Raw genomic sequence first — 26372 nt, forward strand, 5'->3', positions numbered from 1 at the left:
GCCCTACTCCACTCAAATGGTAACGAGGAAGGAAAACTAATAAAACCTCTGGTTCCCAGCCATCCAGTAGCAAATAACTCTCTAGAATAAGAAGGAAACAAAAAGGGCATTATGCCTCTACTTCCCTACTTTGCTCAAATAGCAATGTACCTTTATATAAGGTTTGTTGAAAAAACACTATTTATTCCCCCATATTCCTATTTTTTTTCTAATTTGCCCTGTATTTTGTAACAACTGTATAGGTGGGAAAAGTGCATTCTGAATTAATCATTATATAAATGACAATTTAAAAATACATGTTGCTATTACAAACAGGAAAAAAAGCATTTTATAAAACTTGCCTCGCCAACTTAGGTTATCTTTATGTCTAGGGACAGAAACTACACATAAGCCAGTATAAATGATCAGAAACTGGAAGTTCCATGCACTTTCCACTTTCAAAATGGTTGAAACCAGTTCAAGATAAATGTGGATGGATGTAGTATCAGACTTAGCTGATTTAAGTTAAACCAGTTTATTGAACTTTTATCCCAGATCCCCTCCAGATTCAAGTTAATTCACAGTCCCACAGTATTCCAGGATGCTTTGCACCTCACACAGTGGGTAGATTAGATTTGGTCTCAGCTGTCTGCTCCAGGCAATTAGGAAAGCATGCTCTAGTGCCCCTTGGCTCCTGGCCCAGCCACTGCAGGCATGTGGCTGCATTTCCAGAATTAAAACTAAATGTCTGCTCACTTGCTCATCAGTTCAATCTATGCAGCTTAGACTAACCTCCAAAGACTGAACTGATTCAGTGTTGGGCTTTTTGACTGTCTGCATGAGTAACATTATTTGGACAACACTTACTGGCTAAATATGAGGGTGTTTCAGAAACAAATGGCAAAATGATTGCCCACACTGTATACCTGCAATTAAGTGAGAAACTACAGTGTGGGAGTGGGGCTGCTGGTGACATTTTCAAATGTGCGCATTGTTTACAACTATGGAGAGAAGTGATGTGATCCAGTAAATGATCATTGAACACAAACCGGATTTATTTTGAAATTTTTGTTAATTTCTGAAACACTCTCATACATTGTTCAAATGCCAAGATGGAACATACTTAGCAGGATTTTACAGGTACACCAAAATACAGACACACACATTTAACAAGCATCTGGAAAACATAAGGACTAACAGTTTGTTTTTAAATTACGTGATAAAGTGAAAAAAAAAGAATCTACTACCAATACAGGATGGCAGAGGATAATCCCATGCCCTTCTCTCCCCTGTCATACACTTTAGAAGGCTACTTCCATGGAGTGTGTAACCTGGATTGCATCCATAGATGATGGTGCTGCCAGCAAAATGGCCTTGGTCACTTATCTTGTATCCAAATTGTGGCACACCAGGATCCTCACAGTGTGAAAGCTCAAAACCTGTTTTGGGAGTAAAATAGTGGAGTTAAAGGACTAAAACTATAATATACATTAGTGAAATTAAAAATGGATTGCCTTTCTGTGTGAACACAGCACCTTTTCCTTTTACATTCCCTTTTCCTGCTCATTTGAGGTCTGTGTGTCTTTTTGTCTTTTCTTGTATTTTCTTCAACCAATCTAAAGGAAATGGTCCCTCTTTGAAATATACCAGTCAAAGTATATATTATAGCAATGATTTTCTGTGAGTCCAATCTACAATTCCATATTCAGATACGAAGTAACCAAAGTTCTGTTTGATGTGTAGAAGCCAAAGTCTGCTTGAAAATCACTTAGAATTCTACCTTTAATCTATATCTAATGAATTATATTAGCAAGGCTTTTAAATCTTCATATATTTTAACGTTGCCAAACAAGGTTTGTAAATCTTTAAAAGTTATATGTATATAACCTTTAAAAATGGAATCCTTTTTTTGACCTCTGAATATGCTGCATACCACTTCTTAATGTAGCTGCTGTTTACAAATCTGTTTGCCAGAGAAATACAAATTATTCTTACATAGACTTAATGCAGCAAATGGCAGTCAAGCTTCCTGTCAATATTCATTACAAAATCTCTGAAAGCACCATACATTTGGCAATTGCTTGTTACTAAATTCAATATAGTAACATACACATGTTTGCACGCATTATAAATTCAGATACCCAAAGAAGTCTGTTTTTTCAACTAATAGAGTGGGATTTTCTGGATTGCTTTTTTTGGATTTAGGTGTCTAAACTCCAACTAACTTGCTTGAGGTATACAAGGTGTCTCTCTGTATCACACCCTAAGTTTTCCTGGTTTACTTCAGAGAAAATTATTTTTCTTGCCCATTTCCAGCAGCTAGATTTCTTTCTTTTTTTTTCTTTTTTTTTAAGATAACCCTTTAGCAAATGAAAGCAGTTCAAATATCAAACTACAAATAAGAGAAATGAGAAAGACCTTCTAAGCAGCATAGAAGCTACTGTTCCAATACAATAAATGTTGTTTGCTTAGTGCAGAAGGTTGAAACTGGATTATTTTGACATATGGGTGAGCTGGTGGTAACATTCTACAGATTTTATCATCAGTTAGCCTTTGGACTGCATTTATCTCCTGTGAGCAATGTTTATTTCATCCTAACACTCTAAATCTATTGTTTGAGTTCTCAAATACTCACTGGTATAAACAAGCTGAAAACCTTCATCAGTTCCCTCTGCATCTGAATTAAATTCCAACCACAGATGATTTGAAGTACTACTTAGTGTCAGTCCTCTCAGTGATGCTCCAGTAAATGCACCCAGCAGGTGAGCAGTATTGTCTCTTCCATCATATATCTGTAAAACAAATTTGACTTCTATAATTAAAAAAAAAAAAAAAGTATTTTGGTTACCAAATAGTTCCATACATAACAATTAAGGAGGGACAACATCTCTACTTAGGGGTCTATTGTAAACTGACATAGGACGCTCTTTTTGGAAATGCTGTTTGCCCCTCTTGAATAAAGTTGCCTTAATTATGTTGATTTTTAACTGCACAAATTAAAATATGTCAGCTATTGTTTTACATGACAATAGAAGTGGGTAAGACTGCCATTTCAGCTCAATGTTTTTAAACATCTGTGTCTACTTTACCTCCGCCAATAATGGAATGTTGGCCACAGTTTATCAAAAAAAATCTGCGTACTCATTTCTGCCTCAGATCACACAGGCAGGATAGTACAATAATGTCACTGTAACAGGGGGCCTGCTTGGGGCCGATTTAACTGTGGCCTGCCTACCTGTTTTTGGGCTAACTGCCCGCCTTCTCGGCCACCACACCTTGTTAGAATTAATTAGTTCATTGATGTAATTAAGCAGGAGGCTGCCCATTTCCTGCCCCAATGCGAGGGGGTGCTATCTGTAGCTCCATTCCTCCCCTACACTGCAGCCCAAGTCTTGCTGATGGCATCTAGATGTTATCATCATCACTGGCCCCCACACTAGGCCCCAGAATCCTCCTAACTGAACCCTGCCTGGATTCCTCTCCTCAAGTGGTCTATTCTACCTTCATAGAAGGCAGCATAGCTCCCTGATCTGCTTCCCCTTCAGGTGTGATCTTCCCCCCGACCTTTGGCTCATTAGCCCTGGCCCACCTCCAGGCCAGTTGGAACCCCAAGCCCTCGGCTCTTGGGTGTTCCTCGCAGTGGGCCCCTAGCCCTTTGACCCTTCCGGTCCTGGCCCCAGCATGGACTAGTCAGGGGAGTTCAGACAGACATAAGTGTATGGCCTCACTCTTTCTCCATGGGGTCCATCTTTCAAGCTCTCCAACACACAGGGGTAACCCACCCAGTTCTGCAAAGTATCACCAAGAAATGTACAAATAGATTGGTAAAACAAAATGAAATCAGGGAATCAGGAAAAAGAAAAACAAACAAAAAACAGAATAACTGCTTCTCTAATTTGGAAGGACAATGTAATCTATATGTAAATTGGAATAAAAAATAAATTAATTTTCTTCAAGATTAGCTGTCCCCACATTTAACTCTGGAAACTATTCCTAGAATGTAAAATAAACAAACAAATAAGTAAAATAATATATTTTAATAACTTTTAACAAAATTAATTCCAAGTGTGGTTCATTTTAAAACATAGAAGCTCTTGCATTCGATTCAGCTATGAGAGCAGTTAAACTATAATTTGGTTAACGGTAGTTGCTATACTTAATACTTCAAATCTTCACCAAGTAAATCATAAGAGGTATTACATGTTCACCTGATTAAAGTCTGCGCTATGCCTTATGTCTGAGTACACGGTGAAACTAAACTCTAAACATTACAAGTTGAATAAATAATTATTTATTCCCAATTCTAAGTAAGTTTAATGTTATCAGTGGGAAATATATTCAGTGCTGGCATTTGTAAGTATCTATTTATACTAAAACCAAATGAAACAAAATCAAACCTATCATCCTCACAGGAATTTAAAATGTGACTGAGAAATATTGTGAGCTATGCTCTGCATCTGTGTGGATAATTTACCTATGTGACTCCTAATGAGCAGTAATCAGAAGTGTCAGCAATAAATCTCTACCAGCAATGGAGACTATACACTAGCATTTAGATGACAGCTACAACAAAATGCCTCCTACCTATACCTGATGAGTGCATAATTAGATATAGTTTGGGTGGGGGGAGGGAGGCTGCCTTCTTTTCTAGTAGAGGGTGTGACCCTCTTCCTATAATCTCTCAAGTGTATCTTAACCATCCTTGCAGCAGGACTTTGGCCACTGTTGTCCTCCTGCTTTACCTGTGACAGGTAGGTTGTTATAGCTTGTAGTTGGGTCACGGTACGGGTAATTGTGTTAATAGGTTAGACAATAGATTTGTATAGGATGGTTTGGTTAGGTTTGGATCCTGCCTCATGCAGGGGCTTGGACTACATGACATCTAGAGGTCCCATCCAACTGTACTTACCTATGGTTCTATGAAAACAAGATTATGGAATAGCAAGGATCATGGCCTACAATCTCCATTTCACTAAAACCAAACTCAAAGACTTTAATGCTATCTATATTGTGTTAATTACTATACAATTATTCTGTAAGTCTTATATAGCTTCTGAACGACTACAAACTAATTTATCTGTGTGATAAATCATTGCTATCACCATTACTGTAGTTTTCAATCATTTCAGAAAACTCTAAATGCCAAAAAACATACTGTGAAACAAAAGTTTCTTCTATTTAGAAAAGGGTATTCTGTGACCATAAACGATTACAATGAATCTATGGGGGTTTTTTCCCCAGGTATTAATGGAAAATACAAACTTTTTCATAAAATCAGGTTTTTGGGTACTTCAGCTTTCAATACATCCAGCAAGGCAATTTCCACAGTTCATCAGCATTCCAAGATACTATTAGCATTGAGCTTAACAAAAAGTGCAATTAAAAATGGAGGTTAAGGAACTATAACCACATACAATATTAAAAAAATATGTATATATTGGTTAACCAGATCCTTTGATTAAGTGAATTTTGTAAATAAAGGCTTTATATAAAATGATTATTCATATAAACAATCTCTTTAAGATACTATATTCTGTCATATACTAATTACACAGTAATTATCAGTAATCGCTGATATCTGGACATTTTTAATGACAAGATATGTTACATACTTAAAAATCTAAGCTCTACTACTCTGAAAGCACTTTTCTAGACACAAAACAAGAGTACAAAATATTCTTAAACTGCTTGAACACTATTTAATAAACGTTAAGTTCAAATAAATATCATTATGGGAATATACCTTTTTCAAAACTTTCACAAATGGCTTCAATATTCTGAGATTACAGGATAGCTGCTGGTAATTATTTGTCAGCCAGCTTTTTTTAATTGATACACTTTGTGTATATTCTACATATGTTTCCCCACAGGAAATGCCAGTTCTATGCACTTCTCAACATAGAAATCTAAACAAAAATAAATCAACTCCTTATTTGTATCCAAGAAAACTATGAAAATATCAGCTCCAGTTGATAGTTATTCTGATCATACCCACTTAACTGCTTACATTGTTGCCCCACTGTTCTTAAGGCAGAGGCCACTATACATCTTGTCTATTCCAATCTTCATAGGTGGGGGAAAAGAAAGCATTAGACATAATGACCTTCATGCCTTCAAACCTGCATGATAGGTTAGGACTCTCAGAGACCCTGTTTTAAATATACACTCTCTACAGACCTTCAGTCTTATCCTCTTGGAATTATCTATGTCTTTTAGTATAATCAGTTATTCTCTCTTTCTTGTCATCAGATTCTCACTAGCTTTCAAGATACCGTTTGTTCCTGGTTTACTCTCCTAACTTTGTGATTGTTCTTCCAATGCTTCTTATGGTAGGTCCTCTCATTACATGGAAGAACTTTAGCTACCATCTTTCTCAAGACGACTCACAAAAATCTCACTCTTCCACTTCCCTATTTCTTTCCATCCAATAACACACTTCAGACTGTCTCTAACATCTTTGGGATCTATCATTTTCAGTCTGGAATAAGGAACAATTCAAAAGGGAGTTCTGCCTCTCTCCTCTCAAACCATCACCAATTCTCCACTTCTTTACTACTAAGCACCACCATTCTCTGCTAGCACTCACTGTCTGGCTTCATTCCTGTTGTTTCTGTTTCCTTCAAGAAAAAGATGATCCGATAGTTTTGGTGTCAGCTTGGGATCTGGGGGATCACATTCTTTTTCTCACTAAGCGACAGAATCTCGGTGTCACCCTAGAAAAATCACTAAGCCTATATCTACAGAAGCACTTAGCACTTCGGAGTTAGGTGGACTTTAACTGGCTGGGTTTGAGAGTGACATCTTAGGCACCTGAAAGCCATAGGCCCCTAAGTTTTCACCAGAAAAAATCCCTGGGTACCTAGAATGTTACTAGTGAACATGCTGAATATGTTGGTGCCTATTTCATACTAAAGCCCATATGACATGCCCAAAGTAGCATTCAGTGGGTGCATCTACACATGTGCTTTACTACAGAGTTCACTAATTGGCTCCATAGTAAAGTGTCACCATCTACATATGCACTGGTATTACGGCACATTAAATTAACTCCTCCATGAGATGGTACTGCTGGGGACAGTACTATCTTATGGTGGAGTACTTAACTTTGCCAAAACACATGTGTAGATGGTGACAGAGACTGGCTGGGGCATGAGGGTGCTGAAGTGTGGGGGCTGCCTACCTCCTAGTTCTGCACTTTAGCTCCCTTGTGTCCCAACCAGCTCCTCTGCTGCCTGATGCCACCACCCAATGCCTGGGGCTGACCCCAGACCTCCTGCCAGCCTGGGACTGCTCTGTTCCTGCTCAAACTGCTGCAGTCTAGGAGGAAAATGTGTTGATGCTGTACCCAGGAACAGCCGACTCTTGCATGAACAGTATTAAAGTTTATCACATCACCTTAGTGGCACGTGCAGATGCACCCAACGTACCTAAATGCTTAAAATGGTACGATCTGGTAAACATGGTTTTAACAGATTTAATGTATGCTGACAGCATCATACTCAGCACAAAGTAGAGCAACCATAGCCCTTTGCATTTAAAAAAACCCAAACAAACAGAAAACTGGAGAACCAAAATCATTGTTGTTTTCAACTTGAAGAGGATTAAAACCCCACATCTCCAGACTAAATGTGCATGGGGTTACTTTCCACACATCCTGATGAATCTGTGCTACTTAGCAGTTAAGAATTGTCAATGCATAGGGACAGAGCAAGAACAAACAAGAGATAAACTGATCTTGTAGCACAGTGATGTTAGTGTGGGGGATGAACAAGGCAGGGGTCCAGATAGGCTCCCCATGAGCTGGGGCTTCCTTCCTGGGACAGGAGCAGTAGCTTCCCCAAAAAGCACCTTCCCTCGGTGTTCTAGCCACCCTGCGAAGCACAACCAGCACCCCCACACTCCAATCCCAAATCCTAATTTATTAAACCATGAGAGCTTATTTAATTTACTTCCTCTTTATTTCTTTTTAAATTCTTTTTTTAACTTTATTTTCTCCTTCAGTGGCTGATTTCCTTCATTTACCACCCATCCCCATTTCTTTTCCATCTCCCATTTCATCAGCCACCCGTATTCCATTAACTCTCTACCTTCCACCTTCATGTTTCTGCCCTCTTCCAACAACCCATCTCTCCAACACCCCAACATAAAGCAGGGACAGAAGCCTGCCTTGCCTTACCAGCCCTGTAGTGGTGACTCAGCTCCAGCTCCTAGTCAGGCCTCTGTTTGCCAGCCCTCTAGTGGCAAGTCACAGCTGTGCAGGTGGGGGACAACCAGAGAAGGTTTTTAACCTTAATGTGCAACTGCTCCAAACTTGAGCTAGCACTAATACCAATCAGTATTTCAACAGCTCAAAGTGCAACATATAAGAAGACCCTCAGTAGGAACCTGGGAGAGGAGATGACTTGCTTGTGGTCTTTCTTCCTGCAGCCTTGTCTCAAGCAATGTGTTCATGACACTTTTTGAGAGAAATGTAAGTTTTAACCTCTCATGCCATGGGAATCATTAAATCTAGGTCTTCCTATACCTGGCTGATTGCTCAGTAAACTAGGCTATTAAAAAAAAGATGAGTAGCACCAGCAGCAGCATCTGTGTTTTAAAACAAACAAACAAAAAGACCTGAGCAAGTGTTTTAGTCCCTTTTCAAGGTAATGACAAACATCAAAATCTAGGAGGGGGTTGGAGCTGTGAATCCTCATTTCATATTGGTGCCTACATCCAGGAGAGTAGGATTTCAGGCACATCTTCACTTATTGTTGGTTAATTTAGGCACCTGACCCTGTCCCACTCATCATACTATTTTAAATCCCATTCTTAGGTACTTAAATGTACCCTTGCAATGTAATCTACCTATATAATGTAACGATTTCATATCTCAGCTCAAATGCTGCAACACCCTTTCTTTGACTTGTCAAATGCATATGTAACCTGGGTGTACCAGAGTGCGTACCCCACCTTCCAATAGAAGAGGATGGTCAGCAGAGCATGCATGCTGGAGATGGAAACTGAAGCTTGCTCGCAGCTTCCTTTTCTTCGGTGTCTCTATAGAGGAAGACTAGGGCATAATACCTTAACTATATACATCATTTATTCAGATGCAGAATAAAAGGGGAGGGGATAAAATAAACTGGATGGGACATAAAAATAAATAAGATGCCCCCAACACCCACAAGAGAAACCTCACCCACGGATCCTTAGAGGGTATATATGTCCCAGCAGTTGATGTGTAAGCACCCCCAAAATGTAAAGCACAATAAATAGTTAATAAAGTCTCCAGAACAGAAAACACAACAAGCAATTACTAAACACCAAAATATAAGATGCAGAAAACAATTAATGAACACTCCAAAACATAAGGCATGGTAATTCCAAATACCACCATCCTCTAGAGAAGTCTCTCTCTCTAGCCTAAACCCCCTCTGATGGGGCTATCCCCTGTGTCTCACCCCAGTGGAGAACCCCTTTCCCGAGAACTCACACTTCCCAGACAGTAGGGTTCCAGCAAGGGTTCCCAGTGTTTTCTCCCCAGCTAGGCAAGTGGCTCCTGCAGCTGGTGCTCTGTCTCAGTCCCCATGTGGGGTGCATGGCTCGTATACATGCCTGGATGGCTCAGCCTTCTCAGCAGGTTGTGGGCCTGGGCCACTTTGTGCATGGCCAGGGCTGGGGCTCCAGTACAGGCCTGCCACGCTGTGGAACCTGCACTGCCCACAAGCTCTTATGCCCAGCAGTGGGGAATGGGGCTTGAATTGCCCCCTACCCCCTCCAAAGGCCCTCAGCCCAACAATGACTTGCTATGGAGTGTTGTGTGCACCAATGCTGGCCTAGTGTTGGGGTTGGATACCCAATCTGCCTCGAGTGGTTCCCAAGGTCCCGGTCTCTCTTGGACCCTCCATGCAGCAATGGCTGCACCAACCAGCCTTGTGCCGGGCTTGGAGACCCGAGCCATCTTGAGCGGCACCCAAGGTTCCAGTCCCTCTCAGACCCTCTGTGCAGTGATGCCTGCACCGACTCACCACACTGTCTCACAGTGAGGGGGTCGGGATGCGGCCAGCCGCTGCTCCCATCTGTTGGCAGAGTCTTCAGGCTCTTTGGGACAACTGGAAACACTCCTTGGGTAGCTCTTCCTCAGCCCCAGCTTCTTTTTTCCTTCTCCATCCCTTGTCATCTCTCTCTGCATGCTGTGCACATAGTTCCTTATATACCTTTTTGGGGCTCTGCCCCAAGATTGAAGACTGGCCAATCGGAAGGAGGTGGAGTGCAGTCTTCAATTAGGTCTTCTTCTTGCCTCGCCTCAACATAGGGGTGGCATGGAATTCTCCCGGGGCTCCTTCCCTGCTGGTCTCTGATTAAAATACTTGCTAAAGCCATATTCTTAGCCTACAAATTTAATCAACTGCCCACCTTGAATCTCTTAACCTATCATCTACTGTCATATAAAGTAAAGCCTCTTTCAACCGTCTTCAAACCTGATATAGTCCCTTCTGTCTTTCCTTATCCAACCAACATCGCCTTGTCTTGCATGCCTTCTCTCCTCCAATCTCTCCATCCTTGGTGACCAGTTTGTCATAGAATCACTTACATAATTTCTTCCATAGATCCATTTCTTCCATACATTCATCATGTGCTGCATAACCTTATTGGGTTCATCTGCAAATCCTCTAACCTACCCAAATGAATGAATGAATGAATTCCCTTTTAAAGTTCTACTTCAACAGACTAGAAAAGAAATCACTGGTGTATATTATCTTTTCTTTTACCTCTATCCATTTTTTTTTTAAAAAAGCCCTCCGCCCAATTTTTTTTTTTAAAAGCCATACACAAACAAATAATGGCAGCCCCAAGCATGAGGCACTGAGGTCCCGGAGGGGAGGGGAGGGGAGTTAGGAGTCCAAGAAGAGTGGTCATTCCTTAAGGAGATGATCCTCCAGGCCCAAAGTGTGACAATCCCCACATGGATCAAAGGGGGCAAGAGTGCTCAAAAGCCCCCATGGCTCACCAAAAGCATCCACAAATGCCTCAAAGCCAAAAAGGAGGCATAGACCTAATGGAAGGGAGGGTCCCTCACCAAGGAGGATTATATCTTCTTGACTCAAGGTTGTAGGGGGGCTATTAGAAAGGCTAAGGCAGAGATGCAACAAACTCAGATCAAATATAACAAGAAGTCCTTTTTTAAATACATAGTGGGTAAAAAGAAGGTGCCAAATAATGTGGGGCCTCTGCAGGACATGGTTGGTAATCTGGTGGTAGCACCAGATGACAAAGTTAATCTCTTTAACAGAAAAATGGAAGCAAAGAATCTGAGCAGGGACAGGGACATCCCCACCACTGAGTTTCCGGATGAACCCAGAGGAGGTGCAATCAGGCCCAGGGTCAGTCAGGGAACTTCTGGAGGGACTAAATGTGTTCAAATCAGCAGGTCCTGACAATCTCCACCCCAGAGTGCTTAGGGAACTGACAGAGGTCATTGCAGGACCCCAGCACAGCTTTACGAGCACTTGTGGTACTCTGGTGAGGTGCCTGACAACTGAAAAAGGGCCAATGTGGCCCCATTTTCAAAAAAGGGAGGAAAGAGGACCCAGGAAACTATAGGTTTGCTAGTCTTACCTTGGTCCTGGGGAAGCTTCTTGAGAAAATTATCCAGGAGCACATCTGTGAGGGGCCAGCAGGGGAGTTTATGCTTAGGGGCAATCAACATGGGTTCATTAGAAGCAGGTCCTGGCAGACCAACCTGATAGCTTTCTATAACCAGGTCAGGGATCCATAGATACATCACGAGCAGGTCCACAGAGGTGATCCTCCTTCTCTAAGCAACATTGGTCAGGTTGCAGTTGAAGTACTATGTCCAGTTCTGGGCACCACACTTCAGGAGAGAAGTGGACAGCATCGAGGGTCTAGAGGAGGGCCACACGCCTGATTAGAGGGCAGCAGGGCAGGCCCTATAAGGAGAGGCTATGGGACCTGAACCTGTTCAGTCTTCACAAAAGAAGGCTGAGAGGGGATCTGGTGGCCACCTATAAACTTGCCAAGGGGGACCAGCAGTTAATGGGAGAGTCCCCATTCCCCCAAGTACTACTGCTGGTAACAAGGAACAATGGCCATAAGTTGACTGAGAGTAGATTCAGGCTAGATATCAGGAGGCACTACTTCATAGGGCAGCTAGGAGCTGGAACCAACTTCCAAGAAAAGTGCTGCTTGCCCCTACCTTGGGGGTCTTCAAAAAGAGGCTAGACAGCCACCTAGCTGGGGTCAAATGACCAAAGCATCTTTTCCTGCCCAGGGGGGTCAGACTAGATGATCTGCTTACGTCCCTTCCAACCCTACCAAATATGAAACTATGAAACCGTGACTGGTGCTTCCTGAATCTGGGGGAGAACCCACAGAAGCTGGTGATGGAGGCGGCCCCGTCAGAGGGGGCACCAGCCCTACCAACAGCATCAGTGTTGGCCATCAGGGGGGCACTGCCTCTGTCGGGGGGGGGGGCATGTGAACCCCCCATATACCTCCCTATCAGTTGCCTATGGGCCCAAGCAAATAAGATTACATTACCCTCATTTTCACAATTGATGTCACAACCCTGATTATAACATGACCCCTACAATAATTAGATTTTATATATAGAAAATGTATTAATTTGTTATAATTTTCCAGGCACAGAATCAAATTACTGGAGGTTTGCCTTGAATCTGCCCCCCCTCCCACTGCTACAACAAGGAAAATACTTGAAAATATTCAATACTGGAAATCAGTATTCATAAATATGCACAAAAGGTACAGCTATAGCTTAACCACTGCTATAATACCAATGGTATTCACATCCATATCAAATTTCTACAGATAATACATGCTTCTTCCTCTCTTTCAGAGTGTCATACAGAAATAATTGTATAAAGGTTCACATACTCAGGTTCAAATCTATTCTTGCCCCATTCATCCAATAAACAAAAACAATGTTAGGTGATATATATGATTAATTACGATTGAAGAATAAATAGTAAAAATTGGTCTCTAAAATAATTGTATACAATTATCTCAGTCAATATTTTAATTTCTTAGGCCATTTTAATTGGTTGGATATTTTAAGAATTTATTAAATTTATTAGAACAGGAGAGAGAGCACTTAATCTTCAATAATTTAGATACTTCTGTTTTTTAAATAGTTAACTGTTGTTGGGAAACAATGAAATTCAAATTTAAAAATTTGTAATGGATTTATAACTAACATCAGTTAAGTAAGTATCAATGTGAATATTATTCAAGACTGAACAGCTCTTGTTTTTTCTCTTTGGCCTTTATTCTGGAACTCTAGGATCATCCTAATCTTTTACATATAAAAATAAAGTTAAGTTAAATTAAATTAAACAGAAATAAAAAATAGCAAATATGAAAGGCAAAAGTCAGTTTTTAAATGTAGTTGTACTAAGTAAGCAGCAGACCCATTTTTAAGTACTGTGCTTTGTACTATCTTCATTAGCTTCAAAACCTTTATCTACATCATCATCATTATCACCATTTTTTCCACCTGAGTATTAAGTCAACTCTTCATCTTCTATTTTCTTTTCTAATCTTAAATAGTGATATACAGAAAAAAAAACTTACCAACAGTGAACTTCTTCCATCTATTTCTGGTGTCTGAATACATGATTCCCCAAACTGACCAATTTTGTTTCACATATGCAGCAGAGCTTGAAAAGGTTAAACAATTTTTGCCACTGTAGTGAGACTTCAAGGAGGATACCTCTTTTTATTCTGATGAAGGAGCAAGCAGTTTTGCTTAAACTGTGGATGGACTGATTTTTTGCTTTATAATTTACTACCTCCACCAGTTTTTTTTTTTTTTATAGGCTTTAAAATTTGCAGCAGCCACCATAAAGCTGAAAGCCAAATCAAATTCATCATCAAAAAGGCTCTGGTTCCAGAAACATGCATCAAGAAGGTAGACAGCATTATGCACAGGAGTAAGCACTTGATTTTCCAGTGTTATTATTTTGTCTATTTTTTTCTTCAGTTTTTGTAAGCTGCAAATATGTTTCTTAATAATCAGGAACACATTTTTGGCATAAGAAAATGTAGAACTGTCATTTTGAATTTCTCAGCCAAAAGAAGGAATCATCAAGAATGTCAGGATGGATTATATGGGAGCAACAGCTGGCCATTCCTTCTTTAACAGCAGCTGACTCGAGTGCTTTCTTGCATGTTTGAAGATGCTCGAGAAATTTAATAAAGGATGCTGATCAAGTACAACAAGCCTTACTCAGTGCAGGTGCAACTGGGTAACACTGAAATATGGCTGCTGATACTTGTTTATTTTTAAGAAACCTGACAATGTTTTGAAATTGTGATACAGGTGATGGGGAAGTTGTCAGATCTTCAACATCACAAATGAAGAGTTTCAGCACGTGGGCAGCACTTCCATAAGCCAGAATGCATGCATACACATTTATCAACAAAGCCCAAGCAGCTTTCATGTTCTCAGTGCTGTCTTAAATAACCATCTGTAGACATAATTTACTGATCATATTTTGAAACAGGTCGGCAATATATAAGGCTGTGTGCTGATGCTCAGTTGTGTATTGGTATGAGTAAAACCTGGCTTCACAAAATATTTGACAATACTTGACCATGGACAAATAATATCTGGACAACTGACCAGTTTGCCAAACCCAATTTCAAATGATGAATCCACAAAGTAGATGAGTTCCTAATACTGGAGCCAGGATGCTGATCTTGAGAGAGAGGAAATAATGCATCTAATGTGTTAAAATGATCTTAGCTGAATCCCTTAAGCTGTTGAATGCAGGAAGGAATGCGGAACTGAAAAACACTGAAGGTAGAAGGTAAGTATTTGGGAAACTGCTGCACTGAAGGAAAACCATTTGCAAAATGCTCTCTCTCACAGAATGAAAGAGCATGTGCCATTGAGCAATGACTATGAGTGATGAGATCAAATTGCTCAGGAGCAAGGGAAGACAGCCAAATAATTCACTGTCACAGGGATAGACACAGAGAGGCCAGAACTTATCTAATCCTGGGCTGTGCAGTTTGTGAGCTCTGCAACAATCTGTGAAGATTCAAAGTACAGAAGTATCCAAACCAAACACCTTTGCATGTCAATATACTGAATCCCTCTTACAGCTAACCTTGACAGGCCCCAGCTTGCCCCCACACATAGGTATCCTGGGTGCGAAGATCCAGAGTCAGTTCTGGTCAGGTCTGGGGGTCTACCCATTCTGTAATAACACATGCTGTGGCCTTATAGTTAATTCACTGGCACTTTGAAAAGTACACTTATAAATAATAAGAATTTCATTTATAAAGTATCCACCATGCAAAAAAATGCTTAGGGTGCAGAACAACAGTCATAAAATTATTTCTCATTAACTAAAAAACACTCCAACTTCAAACCTGATTAAAAACAGATGGGTAAAAAAACCTGATAAAACGAACAATAAAATAACTACATCATTAATAATTTAGAAATGACTCTGGGGGGAAAACATGTTTTTAGGGTTTTGTTTTGTTTTTCTTTTTTCTTTTCCACTTGGGAGTGGTGAAATGAGCTGGATATAAGGCAGGAACTGCTGAGACTTCCAATTTCCACACCATCAGGACTGCTGCAGAGACTCAATTGTATACTGACTTCAGGTGCAATGGCAGAACCCCAATGTTCAGGGTATGTGTGAATGCAAAACCCCATCCAGTGGAAAAACTCAAAGAGGAGTTTTAATGTCATAGAAATCATAGAAATTAAGGGCTGGAAGGGACCTCAAAAGATCACTGAGTACAACCCCCCTGCTCTGGGCAAGAATACTGCTGAGATCAAATGATCCCAACAAGTGTTTATCCTGTCTCCCCTTAAAGACTTCCAAGGTTGGGAACTGCACCACCTCCTTGGGAAGTCTATTCCAGATTCTGGTCACCCTTACCATAAAGAAGTTCTTCTTTACATCTGATCTGAAACTATTTTCTAACAGCTTATGGCCATTGCTCCTTGTCCTCCCCTGTAGGACACAGACAGCCACCAGACATAGTTATAGACAGCCACCAAGTCCCCACCCCCCTCAGTCTTCTCTTCCCCAGGCTAAGAAGTCCCAGATCCCTTAGTCTTTCCTCATAAGGGTTGTCTTCCAGGCCCTTAATCATTCTTGTGGCCGTACTTCGGACTCTTTCAAGATTCTCCACATCTTTTTTGAAGTGTGGTGGCCAGAAGTAGACAGTACTCCCACTGGGGTCTCACCAGTGGTGAATAGAGAGGAAGTATCACTTTCTTAGCCCTGCTCACAATTCACCAGCTAATAGTATGCTATTAGCTCTGTTGACTACAGTGTCACACTGGCAGCTCATGTTCATCCTGTGATCAGCCATAACCCTGAGGTCCCTTTCAGCCATTGTGCTGACCAGGAAATGTCCTCCTAACCTATATTCATGTCAATGGTTACTTCTCCCCAGATGAAGCATTCTACATCTCTGCTTATTAAACTGCATCTGGTTCTGCTTTGCCCACTTTTCCAGCTTGTCTAAGTCTGCTTGGATTCACATCCTATTCCTTAGTGTGACTTTTCCCCCATAACTTAGTATCATCTTCAAACTTGGCCAGTGTGCTTTCCATACACACATCCAAATCATTGATAAAAATGTTGAACACAGGACCAAGAACTGAAGTCTGTGGGACACCACTGGCCACCTCCCACCAAGAGGATACAGACAGATCAACTAACACTCTCTGGGTTTGACCTCTTATCCAGTTCCCAACCCACCCAACCATGGACTCTTCCAGCCCGCAATCTCCCAGTATTTTTTTATAAGAGCATCATGGGAAACCATATTGAAGCCCTTTTTAAAATCCAAGTGTATGACATAAATGACGTCTCCCACATATAAGCAGTTTGTTACTTGATCACAGAAGGAGATGAGGTTGGTCAGACATGACCTGCCCACAATAAAACCATGTTGGCTATCCTTTAGCATCATGCCTTCTGCCAGTTTCTCACAAATGGACTTGATATTTTTTTCCAAAATTTACCTGGTATTGAGGTCAAACTGACCGACCTACAGTTTCCTGGATCCTCCCTTGGCCACAACATTAAGATTAGCACCACATTGGCCCTTTTCCAGTCTTCTGGTGTAGAACAATGAAAGTCCATGCATGCACCATACGACTAGAGGTGAAAAGTTTCTAGAGGGTTTGAATTCTCAACCTTGATGAAATCATGACCTACTTTTAAGGTCTGGGCATGCACAGTTTATAATGGTGATGAAACTGTTTATCAATACTGATATGTTAATAAGGCAGTTATGATAATTTTGTGTATATTGAGTTGAAATAGTTTGAATTGATTGGTCCTTTTAATTATTGTCCTGGTTTGAATTTGATTTGGTATTGTGAAAAGGGTGATGATTGGACCATTGGGTGAGTGACAAGTGGTGTGATTAGAAGGCTATAAATCCTGTCCAGAGCAACCAGGAGGGGTTCAGGCTCAGGTTCATTCTCACTCTGGCTGGACAGTTCTGACTCTGGGATCTCAGGGTATGAGAGTTCAGAGTGTAGTTTCCTTCTGCAACCTGGTCGTTGGGAAGCTACAGCTGGGTAAAGTATCTGTGGGGGAGGGGCAAGCTGGCCCCAATACAGCCTTGCAGGGGAAATGAGCTTGACCTAGTCCCATGGAACAGGGGAAGGGAGCGTGGCCAGATCCCACTCTGGTCACACACAGAAAGGTGGGAGGGGGTGTGACCATCCCTATGCGGGAGGGGGTGGGGGGTGTTGGGCCTCAACTAGAAGTGAGTGGGGCAGGCATGGTCCTGTCCTGAAGGGGTAGGGGTTGCAGCCTGACCTGGCCACTACCAGCCACATGGAGCTTGGGGTTTGGGAGTTTGGCAAGGGGGAAGGTGGTTATATGAATGGCCACCACCCCCCTGCCATCAAATTTCCTGACCCAGGGGAGCCCTGTAAGCCAGATGGGATAAGCCAGAGGTTGAACACCCAGAGTCTAAGGGTTTGGGGGACAATTAAAGAGTGTAAGTAGATTAACATCACTTACACCTACACTCTCTCTAACCTATAAGCATTCTACTAAGATGTGAAGGATTCTTCAGTCTCCAGTCTGTACTGACACAGCCTAACTGTAGTACAGAGTATGAAATTGTTCTTGTCTTAAAATAAGCCATGATGATCATTCCAACCAATATTAACATCCTCAACATGAAAAGAAACCAAAACTCTTTGATATCTTTAATCATTCAAGTTCCTTACAACAGGAATTTAAATGTGAAATTTAAAGAGTGTATGCCATGTTTTCAATATGCCTGGCAGCTTGTTTTCAAAGTTTTTAAGAACAGGTTAGTCAAAAACTGGCCTAAAATATTCTGAAAAGGGATGATTCTATCTTAAGCAGGGCATTGTACAGGATGACCTCCTGAGGGCTCTTTCTTTTCTATTATTTATTTCCTATGATTTTACAAAGGGCCAAGGGGATCAGTTGGTGAGATCTTCTACAAGTTTATTTCTGCCAACCATAAAGCATACATAAAAAAAGCAGCTAATATATCACGTATCTCTAAACCCACTAACTCAAATTCTTTGTTTGCTTCTTCTATCATCTTATGGTCTTCCCAGGAGGATCTATCCTTTAATCACACTAACAAGTCAACCAACTGAACAAACAAACAAAAATAATAAAAGAAACAACATTAAGATCTATCAGTCCTCAGAACAGTTGTGGGTTTGATGAAACTGTGAAGCAGAAGTATACATATTACCCTGCATTTGAGATCAGTGCATGAAATTCAGGAAGCCTCAAACAAAAACACAATTATGTGTCATAATCCAAAACAAAGACAGGTATAAATAATTTTAACTGTCTCAGATAAAGGTTGTCACTAGGCATTGTTTGGTGAAGAAAAGTCTATGGGTGTTTGTAGATATATTTAAATGTATGTGTATTGAGAAGCAGAAGAAAACACCAAAAAAAAATCAACAACAAGAACGATCATAAAATAAGTTTTGCTAGAGTGCTTTCTGGGCTGAGCACTGGCCAAAAGAAGTTTGTAGATATGAGCAAATAACCTTGCATCTGCTGGGCACAGAAACTGTATTTAGAACATTCTTTATAAATATACATGTCATTAGGAACATGTTTAATTATATTATTAATTTCTCCTCATATAACAAACATCCAGTTCCAAACTTTGGCTAATTATTCAGGTAAAACAACATAGGAGAAAAAGAAGATGTCTTCAGAAATGATGGTTACTAGATAAATATAGGTATGGAGATACATTGATACAAAGAACAGTAGATAATGAACAACTTTCAGTGTAAAAACCATAAATCCAAATAAACATATAATGGATGTTTATTAACTGAAAAGGGTAGCACTAAATTTCTAAGACAGAGAATGCCTAGTTTAACTTTAAATAAAGTATTTTAAATTGCACTGGGATCCGTAATCAAGCTAGACCAGATGCACAGCAACAAAATAATACTTTTTGAAATGGACTTGAAAATGGACCTGAAAGAAAACAAGCCATTCCAGGAGAATTAGTAGTATGCTACAGAGCCATTAAAAGTACAAATGACTTAAAGATAACTCAACTTATATTTGATAGTCCTTCCTCTGATCTTGCCAAGCTGCTTAAAATTAATATCCCCCAAAAATCCAGCCTTTATTTGTTATTAAACACTGCATAAGAGCAAGACATGTTTTTGCTGATATATATGTACATGAGCAATCAATAACCAAAATGAAGGAAATTATTAATAAAATATTATTTTGTTCCCAATAGTTTTCTTAATTCTCCCACCGAAATATATACATTTATTTTTTTTGCCAGTACACACCATATTTACAGTTATGTTTCCCTCCTAACCATATTAATCCTTACCCAATGCTTAGTTGTAATATTGAACTCTTTCCAAAATGGACACTAATTCTGCTTTATGGACTAATTTACCAAATTGTTGTGAAATATATGCAAATTTATGTAATTTCCATATGGGAAAATAATGTAAAGGTGTTCTGAGGCATCAACAACTTTCTGATACATAGTTTCATAGTTGGTATGGTCAGAAAGGACCTGAACAGATCATCTAGTCCGACTCCCTGCCATGGGCAGGAAAGAATGCTAGGATCAAACGACCCCGGCAAGGTGTCTAGCCAGCCTCCTTTTGAAGACCCCCAGGGTAGAAGCGAGCACCACTTCTCTTGGAAGTTGGTTCCAGATCCTAGCCAGACTGACAGTGAAGTAGCGCCTCCTGATATCTAGCCTGAATCTACTCTCTGTCAACTTATGGCTATTATTCCTTGTTACTCCCAGTAGTGCTTGGGGGGAACAGGGACTCTCCCTGGTCTGCTGGTCTCCCTTGGCCAGTTTATAGATGGCCACTAGATCCCCCCTCAGCCTTCTCTTGCAGAGGCTAAACAGGTTCAGGTCCCATAGCCTCTCCTCAGAGGGCCTGCCCTGCTGCCCCCGATCATGCAAGTGGCCTCCTCTGGACCCTCTCCATGTTGTCCACATCCCTCTTGAAGTGCGGCGCCCAGAACTGAACGCAGTACTCCAGCTGCGGCCTGAGCAGTGTCACACAGAGGGGGAGGATCACCTCCTTGGACCTGCTCGTAACGCATCTGTAGATTCATGACAAACTGCAGTTAGCCTTTCTGACTGCATCCCCACATTGGTGGCCCATGTTCATCTTGAAATCAATAATGACTCCAAGATCCTTTTCTGCCTCTGTGCTGATGAGAAGGGAGTTCCCCAGCTTGTAGGTATGCTGCTGGTTCTTTTTCCCTAGGTGCAGTACTCTGCACTTGTCAGTTCAATAAGATACCTGTATTTAAGAGGGTTAAGGAATATGATGCCTTTAAATACTGACTAAATAATAACAGCAGCAAAATTTTTCTTCAGGTTGAGTCAACTGAATATCAAGATAACATACAACCTTTTCATTGAGAATACTAGGAATTTCCCTTAGTCCAATAAACAAACACATGTACCTGGTTGCCATGTCTTTGTATCACTTTCTGTTTTAGTCACCTTGCCTTTCTTATATTTCATTCATGCCACATAAAAAGGAAATGAATACTGGCTAAGAAGGAATCAACATATATTATTTGCACCGTTACTACCAAATGTTGACCAATAATTTTCCATGTTGCAAGGACAATGACAGTAGACTCATGGCATGCTCCTTAGTATTTCTGCAGCAGAAACAGTGATTTAAGATGAAATTCTGGCTCCAGTGAACTCAGATAAAGATCTGCTATTGACTTCCAAGAAGCCAGTATTTCACCCGAAGAGTCCAGTCCAGAGGTCTGGGATTCCTCCTGACTGAAAGTGGGCAGAATTGTACTATTACAATTAATATTACAATTTCCTGTGCCAGGAGTCTGGTCACCATGCTGCCCCACTCCTGCTCTGCTCCTGGGGGTGGTGGGACCAGCTACACACACCCCAATCTGGGCTGCCCCCTGCACCTGGGCCAGGCAGAAACAAGGGACCCACCACAGGCAGGAGAAAATCCCTCAGGGGGATGAATCTGGCCCATGGTCTAGATTTTGCCCACCCAATATTACCGTATGACAAGGCCCTTATTTTGAAAGACTAATATGTTGAATCAGTCTGTCTTTAACAAATGGACATAAAAATGTGTAGCCAAGTAAAAACATCTGTCCTCCCATGATATAACTCAAGTATGTCAAACATGTGGCCCATGGAACCATCAATCTGACCCACCGCGTGCGGTTGGTGCAGCATGGTGTGCCAAACAACAACTGTGCACCAGAATGAACACACACCAAAAATCTATCAAACACCAAAACACCCAATACCTGTGCGTGCACATTTCTCACAAAATAACTGCTATCTCTGCAATCTCTCTCTTCTAATCCTCAAAGGGAATTTACAAAACACCTTTTGTAGATGAGTCTACTAACTTCACATCATAAATCTACTGTATACAAAAAGATCTTGGACTAAATATAGCATTGGATTTATGGCACATTATAACCTTCCGGTCATCTGATAACCTCAGGTAACCTGTCTGAACTTTACCAGTTACATACTATCACCACTTTAAATTCCCTCTCATTTCCTCCCTCCCACAACTACCTGTCTCATAACTATTGTCCCACAAGGCCTGTGACCCTCACTGATATGTATTTGCATTTTTACAGGCCTGCATTTTGCATACTGGCTTCCATTCTACCCAGGAGAAAGCACAAAGCAACAACAAACTCTTCCTGTGCCTGAAGAAGGATGTTTGTACCCCAAAGCTTGCAAAGAACAATTCTGCCAACTGTTTGGTTGGTCCAAAAAAGATATTGCTTTGACCCAAATAACCTTGTCTGCCTATGTCCTTAAACCAAAATGGCTACAACCAAGAATCCTAGTTGCAGTATCAACACTTGTGTGTCCATGTTGTGCATGGAATAGGGTGGCTAAATGGGCATAAGTGCCGAAAACATCAGTTATTTGTCTGGGTAAGTGCCATTTGTGCATGTAAAGTGCGACAGGACTCTGACCCAACTGTCCATCTCTCTAACAGTTACAAGTAGAAGTTTTAGAGGAAAAGTATTAGAAAACAAGAATGTGCAGAGTGATTTATACCCTGTCATATGCTCACAGTTACCAGAAGTAGGTTACATCCTTAACTACTGTGTTTAATAACTGCTCATAGAGCTATCTTCCATAAACTGGGCTCATATTTTTAAACCACAAAAAAACAGTGGCAATTAATTCAAAATATAATTATATTTTATGAAAAAAGGTTTATTTTCCTTTGGTTTATTTTAGACTTGCTTTTTCTTTCTCAGTCGAATAGTCCAACAGTCTTTTCCAACTCTTTTTTATACTTGCAATTTTCTCTGTTCCCATACTCCATACCTTATTTTGTATGTATTCTTTTACACATATACTGTGTGCAGTTCTTGCCATTCTATTTATTCATTTGTTGTTAGATTTATATCCTACCCTGAGCAAAGGGCTTGGAGTGGAAGTACTCAAATGCAGGCCCACCATGGATTTATATAATGATACAACATTTTTGCAGTTTTGTTTTCAATACCTTTCTTAATCATAGATAAGATTTTATTTACTTATTCATTACTGTTGAACACTAGGCTGATATTTTTAGGGTGCCCTCTATTTTGAACTTCCTTCTGTAGGAAAGGAGAACAATACTTCTTGATCTTCTTTACATCAAATATTTGAAAGCTGCTACTGCAATCTTTCTTTTGTTATTATTATTTCATAGACATTAGGGCTGCAAAGGACTTTACAAGATCATCAGGTCCAGTCCCCTGCCCAAGGGGCAGGAAGTCATCTAGGGTCAAAGGGTCCCAGCAAGAAGAGTAGCCAAATGTTTCTTATAAGAATCCAGAGTAGGAGCTTCCACCACCCTGGGGGAAGTCTATTCCAGGCCTTGGGAGCTTGGACAGTAAATACGTTTTTCCTTATGTCCAGCATAAGATGGTCTTGCAGGAGTTTATGACTGTTGGACCTTGTTATCCCTTGGGGTGCTCTGGTGAACCCGTGTTTCCTCAGGTCCCGATGCATATCCCTTAAGTACTTACAGGCTGCCAGCAAGTCACCCCTGAGCCTGCACTTCTCCAGGCTGAAGAGTCCCATGGATCTCAGCCTCTCCTCATAGGGCCTGTTCTCTTGCTCTCTGATCATCCACATGACTCTCCTCTGGAATCTCTCAAGCTTATCCATGTCCTTTTTGAATTGTGGAGCCCAGAACTGGATACAGTACTCCAGCTGCAGCCTCACCAAGGCCTAGTAGAATGGAAGGATGACATTTTGGAACTTTCTTGAGAAGCACTGATGGATGCAAGCCAGAGTTTTGTTCCCTTTACCAGCTGTGGCTCATGTTTAACTTGTGGTCAGTCAATAATAACCCCCAAGTCTCTTTCAGCTGTGGTGCTAGCAAGTGTAGCACTGCCAAGCCTATAAGTATGATGCGGGTTTTTCTTCCTGAGATGGAGCACCTTGAATTTCTCCATATTGAATGCCATCAGGTTTTCATCCACCAACCTTGCAAGCCTATTGAGGTTGGCATGGATAACCAGCCTATCCTTAAGTGTGGACACGGTTTCCCAAAGTTTAGTATCATAAGCGAACTTAGCCAGTCCATGTCTAACACCAGAATCCAGATCATTTATAAAGATGTTAAAGAGTCTAGCTCTGAGAAAGGAGCCTTGGGGGACACCACTGGTCATTGAGTGCCAGTGCCATTTCTCTATGAAATATCATGTATTTGTCTTTGTTGAATTTTATTCTGTTGCCTGTTGTCCAATTCTTACATTTATCAAGATTCCTTGGAGATATAACCCTATCCTCCAAGGCACTGGAATTTATGTCATCTGCAACTTAAATCAAGTATGCCTGCACCTAAATCATTAATAACAATATTAAGCAAGTCTCAATGTAAAATAAAGCTGTGTGGAACCCCACTGAGACCTTCTGCCAGTCTGACATCAATAAATGTATAACTACTTTTTGCTTGTGTTTATACATCTAATTTTGGGTCTATTTAATAGTGATTCTCTCTAACCTACATTTCTCCAACTTGTGAGTATGGCATTATAAAGGGTCTTACTTACTAAATTCTAGGCATATTATGTTCACTTATCCACTAAACCCTGTAAAAAAGATAAACCAATTTAGTTGGGTGTGATTTGTCCTTAAACAATCCACATCAGCTGTTAGTGATCACTTTTTAACCCTCTAAATATTTATAAATTTATTGTTTTACACTTTGTCCCTGTGACTTCTTACATGCTATGCTATCCATTTTCCAGTGTTTCCACTTTCAACTGTCATCCAAGAGCTGAGCTTCCAATGTTACATTCTTTAGGACATTCCAGCTTGTTTAGACTTCTTTTTATATCCCAGTCCATAGAATGTTATTTACTGTTTTCCTGAGTCAGGTGAAATATGCCCTTCAGATATCATAGAATCATAGATTCACAGAAAATTAGGTTTGGAAGGGACCTCAGCAGTTCATCTAGTCCAACCCCATGCTCAAACCAGGCCCATCCTTAACTATATCATCCCAGCCATGGCTTTGTCTAGCTAGGTTTAAAAACCTCAAAGGATGGAAATGTGACAACCTCTCTGGGTAACCTGTTCCAATGCTTCATTACCATTTCAGTGAAAAAGTTTGTCCTAATATCTAACTTAGACTTAAACTGCAGTGTTGAGGGGAAGGGTTGTGAGTCCTGCAGGGGACCCACACCCCTCAACCAGCCCACCCCACCCCCATCCCCATCCAATATCCCTACTCCCACAGCCCCCATACAATCCCCCTCACACATCCCCAGTGTCTACTTACCAGGGACAGTGACCAGGTCACACCTGCTTGCCACCCCCTCCACCCCACACACAGAGGGAGCATGTTGGGCAGCAGGAGCACTATAGAGATGCTCTGGCTGGATGCCAGAGCACCTCTGGAGAAGCCAAGTCTGTTTGACTCAGGGTACGGTGTAGGACCATGCCTTGCCCCACTTTTTCTCCGTGTTTTTTGTTTGTTTGTTTTTTGATTCCTGGATTTCCAGGTATCAAATTTTGAGCTCATGCCACAAATATATGCAGCACAGGGAACATTTTTTTGTTTTCACTTAGGGTCATCTTTCAGTCTTATTTTTACCAATTCAAACAAACTTTGTTTCCAGAATGGTTTTTTTTCTTTTTTATCTAAAGTTCAACATATCTTAGTTTCATTTCTTACTGGAATGAAAACAAAGTTCCAAATCTTTCATGTAACAGAACTTCCATTCTCTACACAGCTCTGGTTTTCACCCTTCTTTTGAGTCTCCAGCTCCTTCTTACTCAGTTTTGCTTCTTTCTCTGCATCTTATACTACTTGAATTTATACACTGAAATATCTTACCCCTTGTTAATAATAATAGTGTGTTTATTTTGAATTATGTAGTATTAATAGTTAGCATTATATTTCTATTTAAAGCAATAAAGAACTTCCTTTTTCAGGATATGTTAATACTTTTCTTGGAAACATGAATGTCTTGTGGGAAGCCAGAGTCTGTTGTTTTTCTTTTCTTTTTTTAAAGACGGAATCAGGGAATAAGAATATTTAATAAATTCAGAAACTGTTCATTTCTACTTTTCCTCTATGTTTGCCACCCCAACAAGTCACTCTCAAATTTAGAATTCTGGAATCATTACAGTGCACAAACTCAGTCATCAGTACAATTAAAAAAAAGAAAACAACTGCTTTATAGTCACTAAAGATTGATTTAAATTAAATGGCATGCAATAACTATAGGGATCTAGCCTCATCCATATGCCCCCATGCAACCTTCATCAGCATTCAATCAAGATTTGACAGTGCCACAAGCAGAATACACTTATATGAAATTATGCTTACTATGTTATATATTTGT

The 26372-nt window shown here is 40.6% G+C and overlaps 1 protein-coding gene across 4 annotated transcripts in view; it reads right to left on the minus strand.

Annotated features, from left to right (window-relative positions):
* Positions 1-26372, minus strand: part of CSMD3 (CUB and Sushi multiple domains 3) — a 1311906-nt gene that overhangs the window by 387251 nt on the left and 898283 nt on the right. For all 4 annotated transcript variants that reach the window (XM_090040525.1, XM_090040524.1, XM_090040523.1 and 1 more), the window contains 2 exons: positions 2615-2771; positions 1227-1418 (listed from right to left, as the gene is read on the minus strand). In XM_090040525.1, coding sequence (XP_089896651.1) covers positions 1227-1418; positions 2615-2771 — 349 coding nt within the window. The remainder of the gene's footprint in view (positions 1-1226; positions 1419-2614; positions 2772-26372) is intronic.

Source organism: Crocodylus siamensis, chromosome 3, assembly GCF_052110815.1.
Source record: "Crocodylus siamensis isolate JL-2025a chromosome 3, ASM5211081v1, whole genome shotgun sequence".
NCBI classification, from domain to species: domain Eukaryota; kingdom Metazoa; phylum Chordata; order Crocodylia; family Crocodylidae; genus Crocodylus; species Crocodylus siamensis.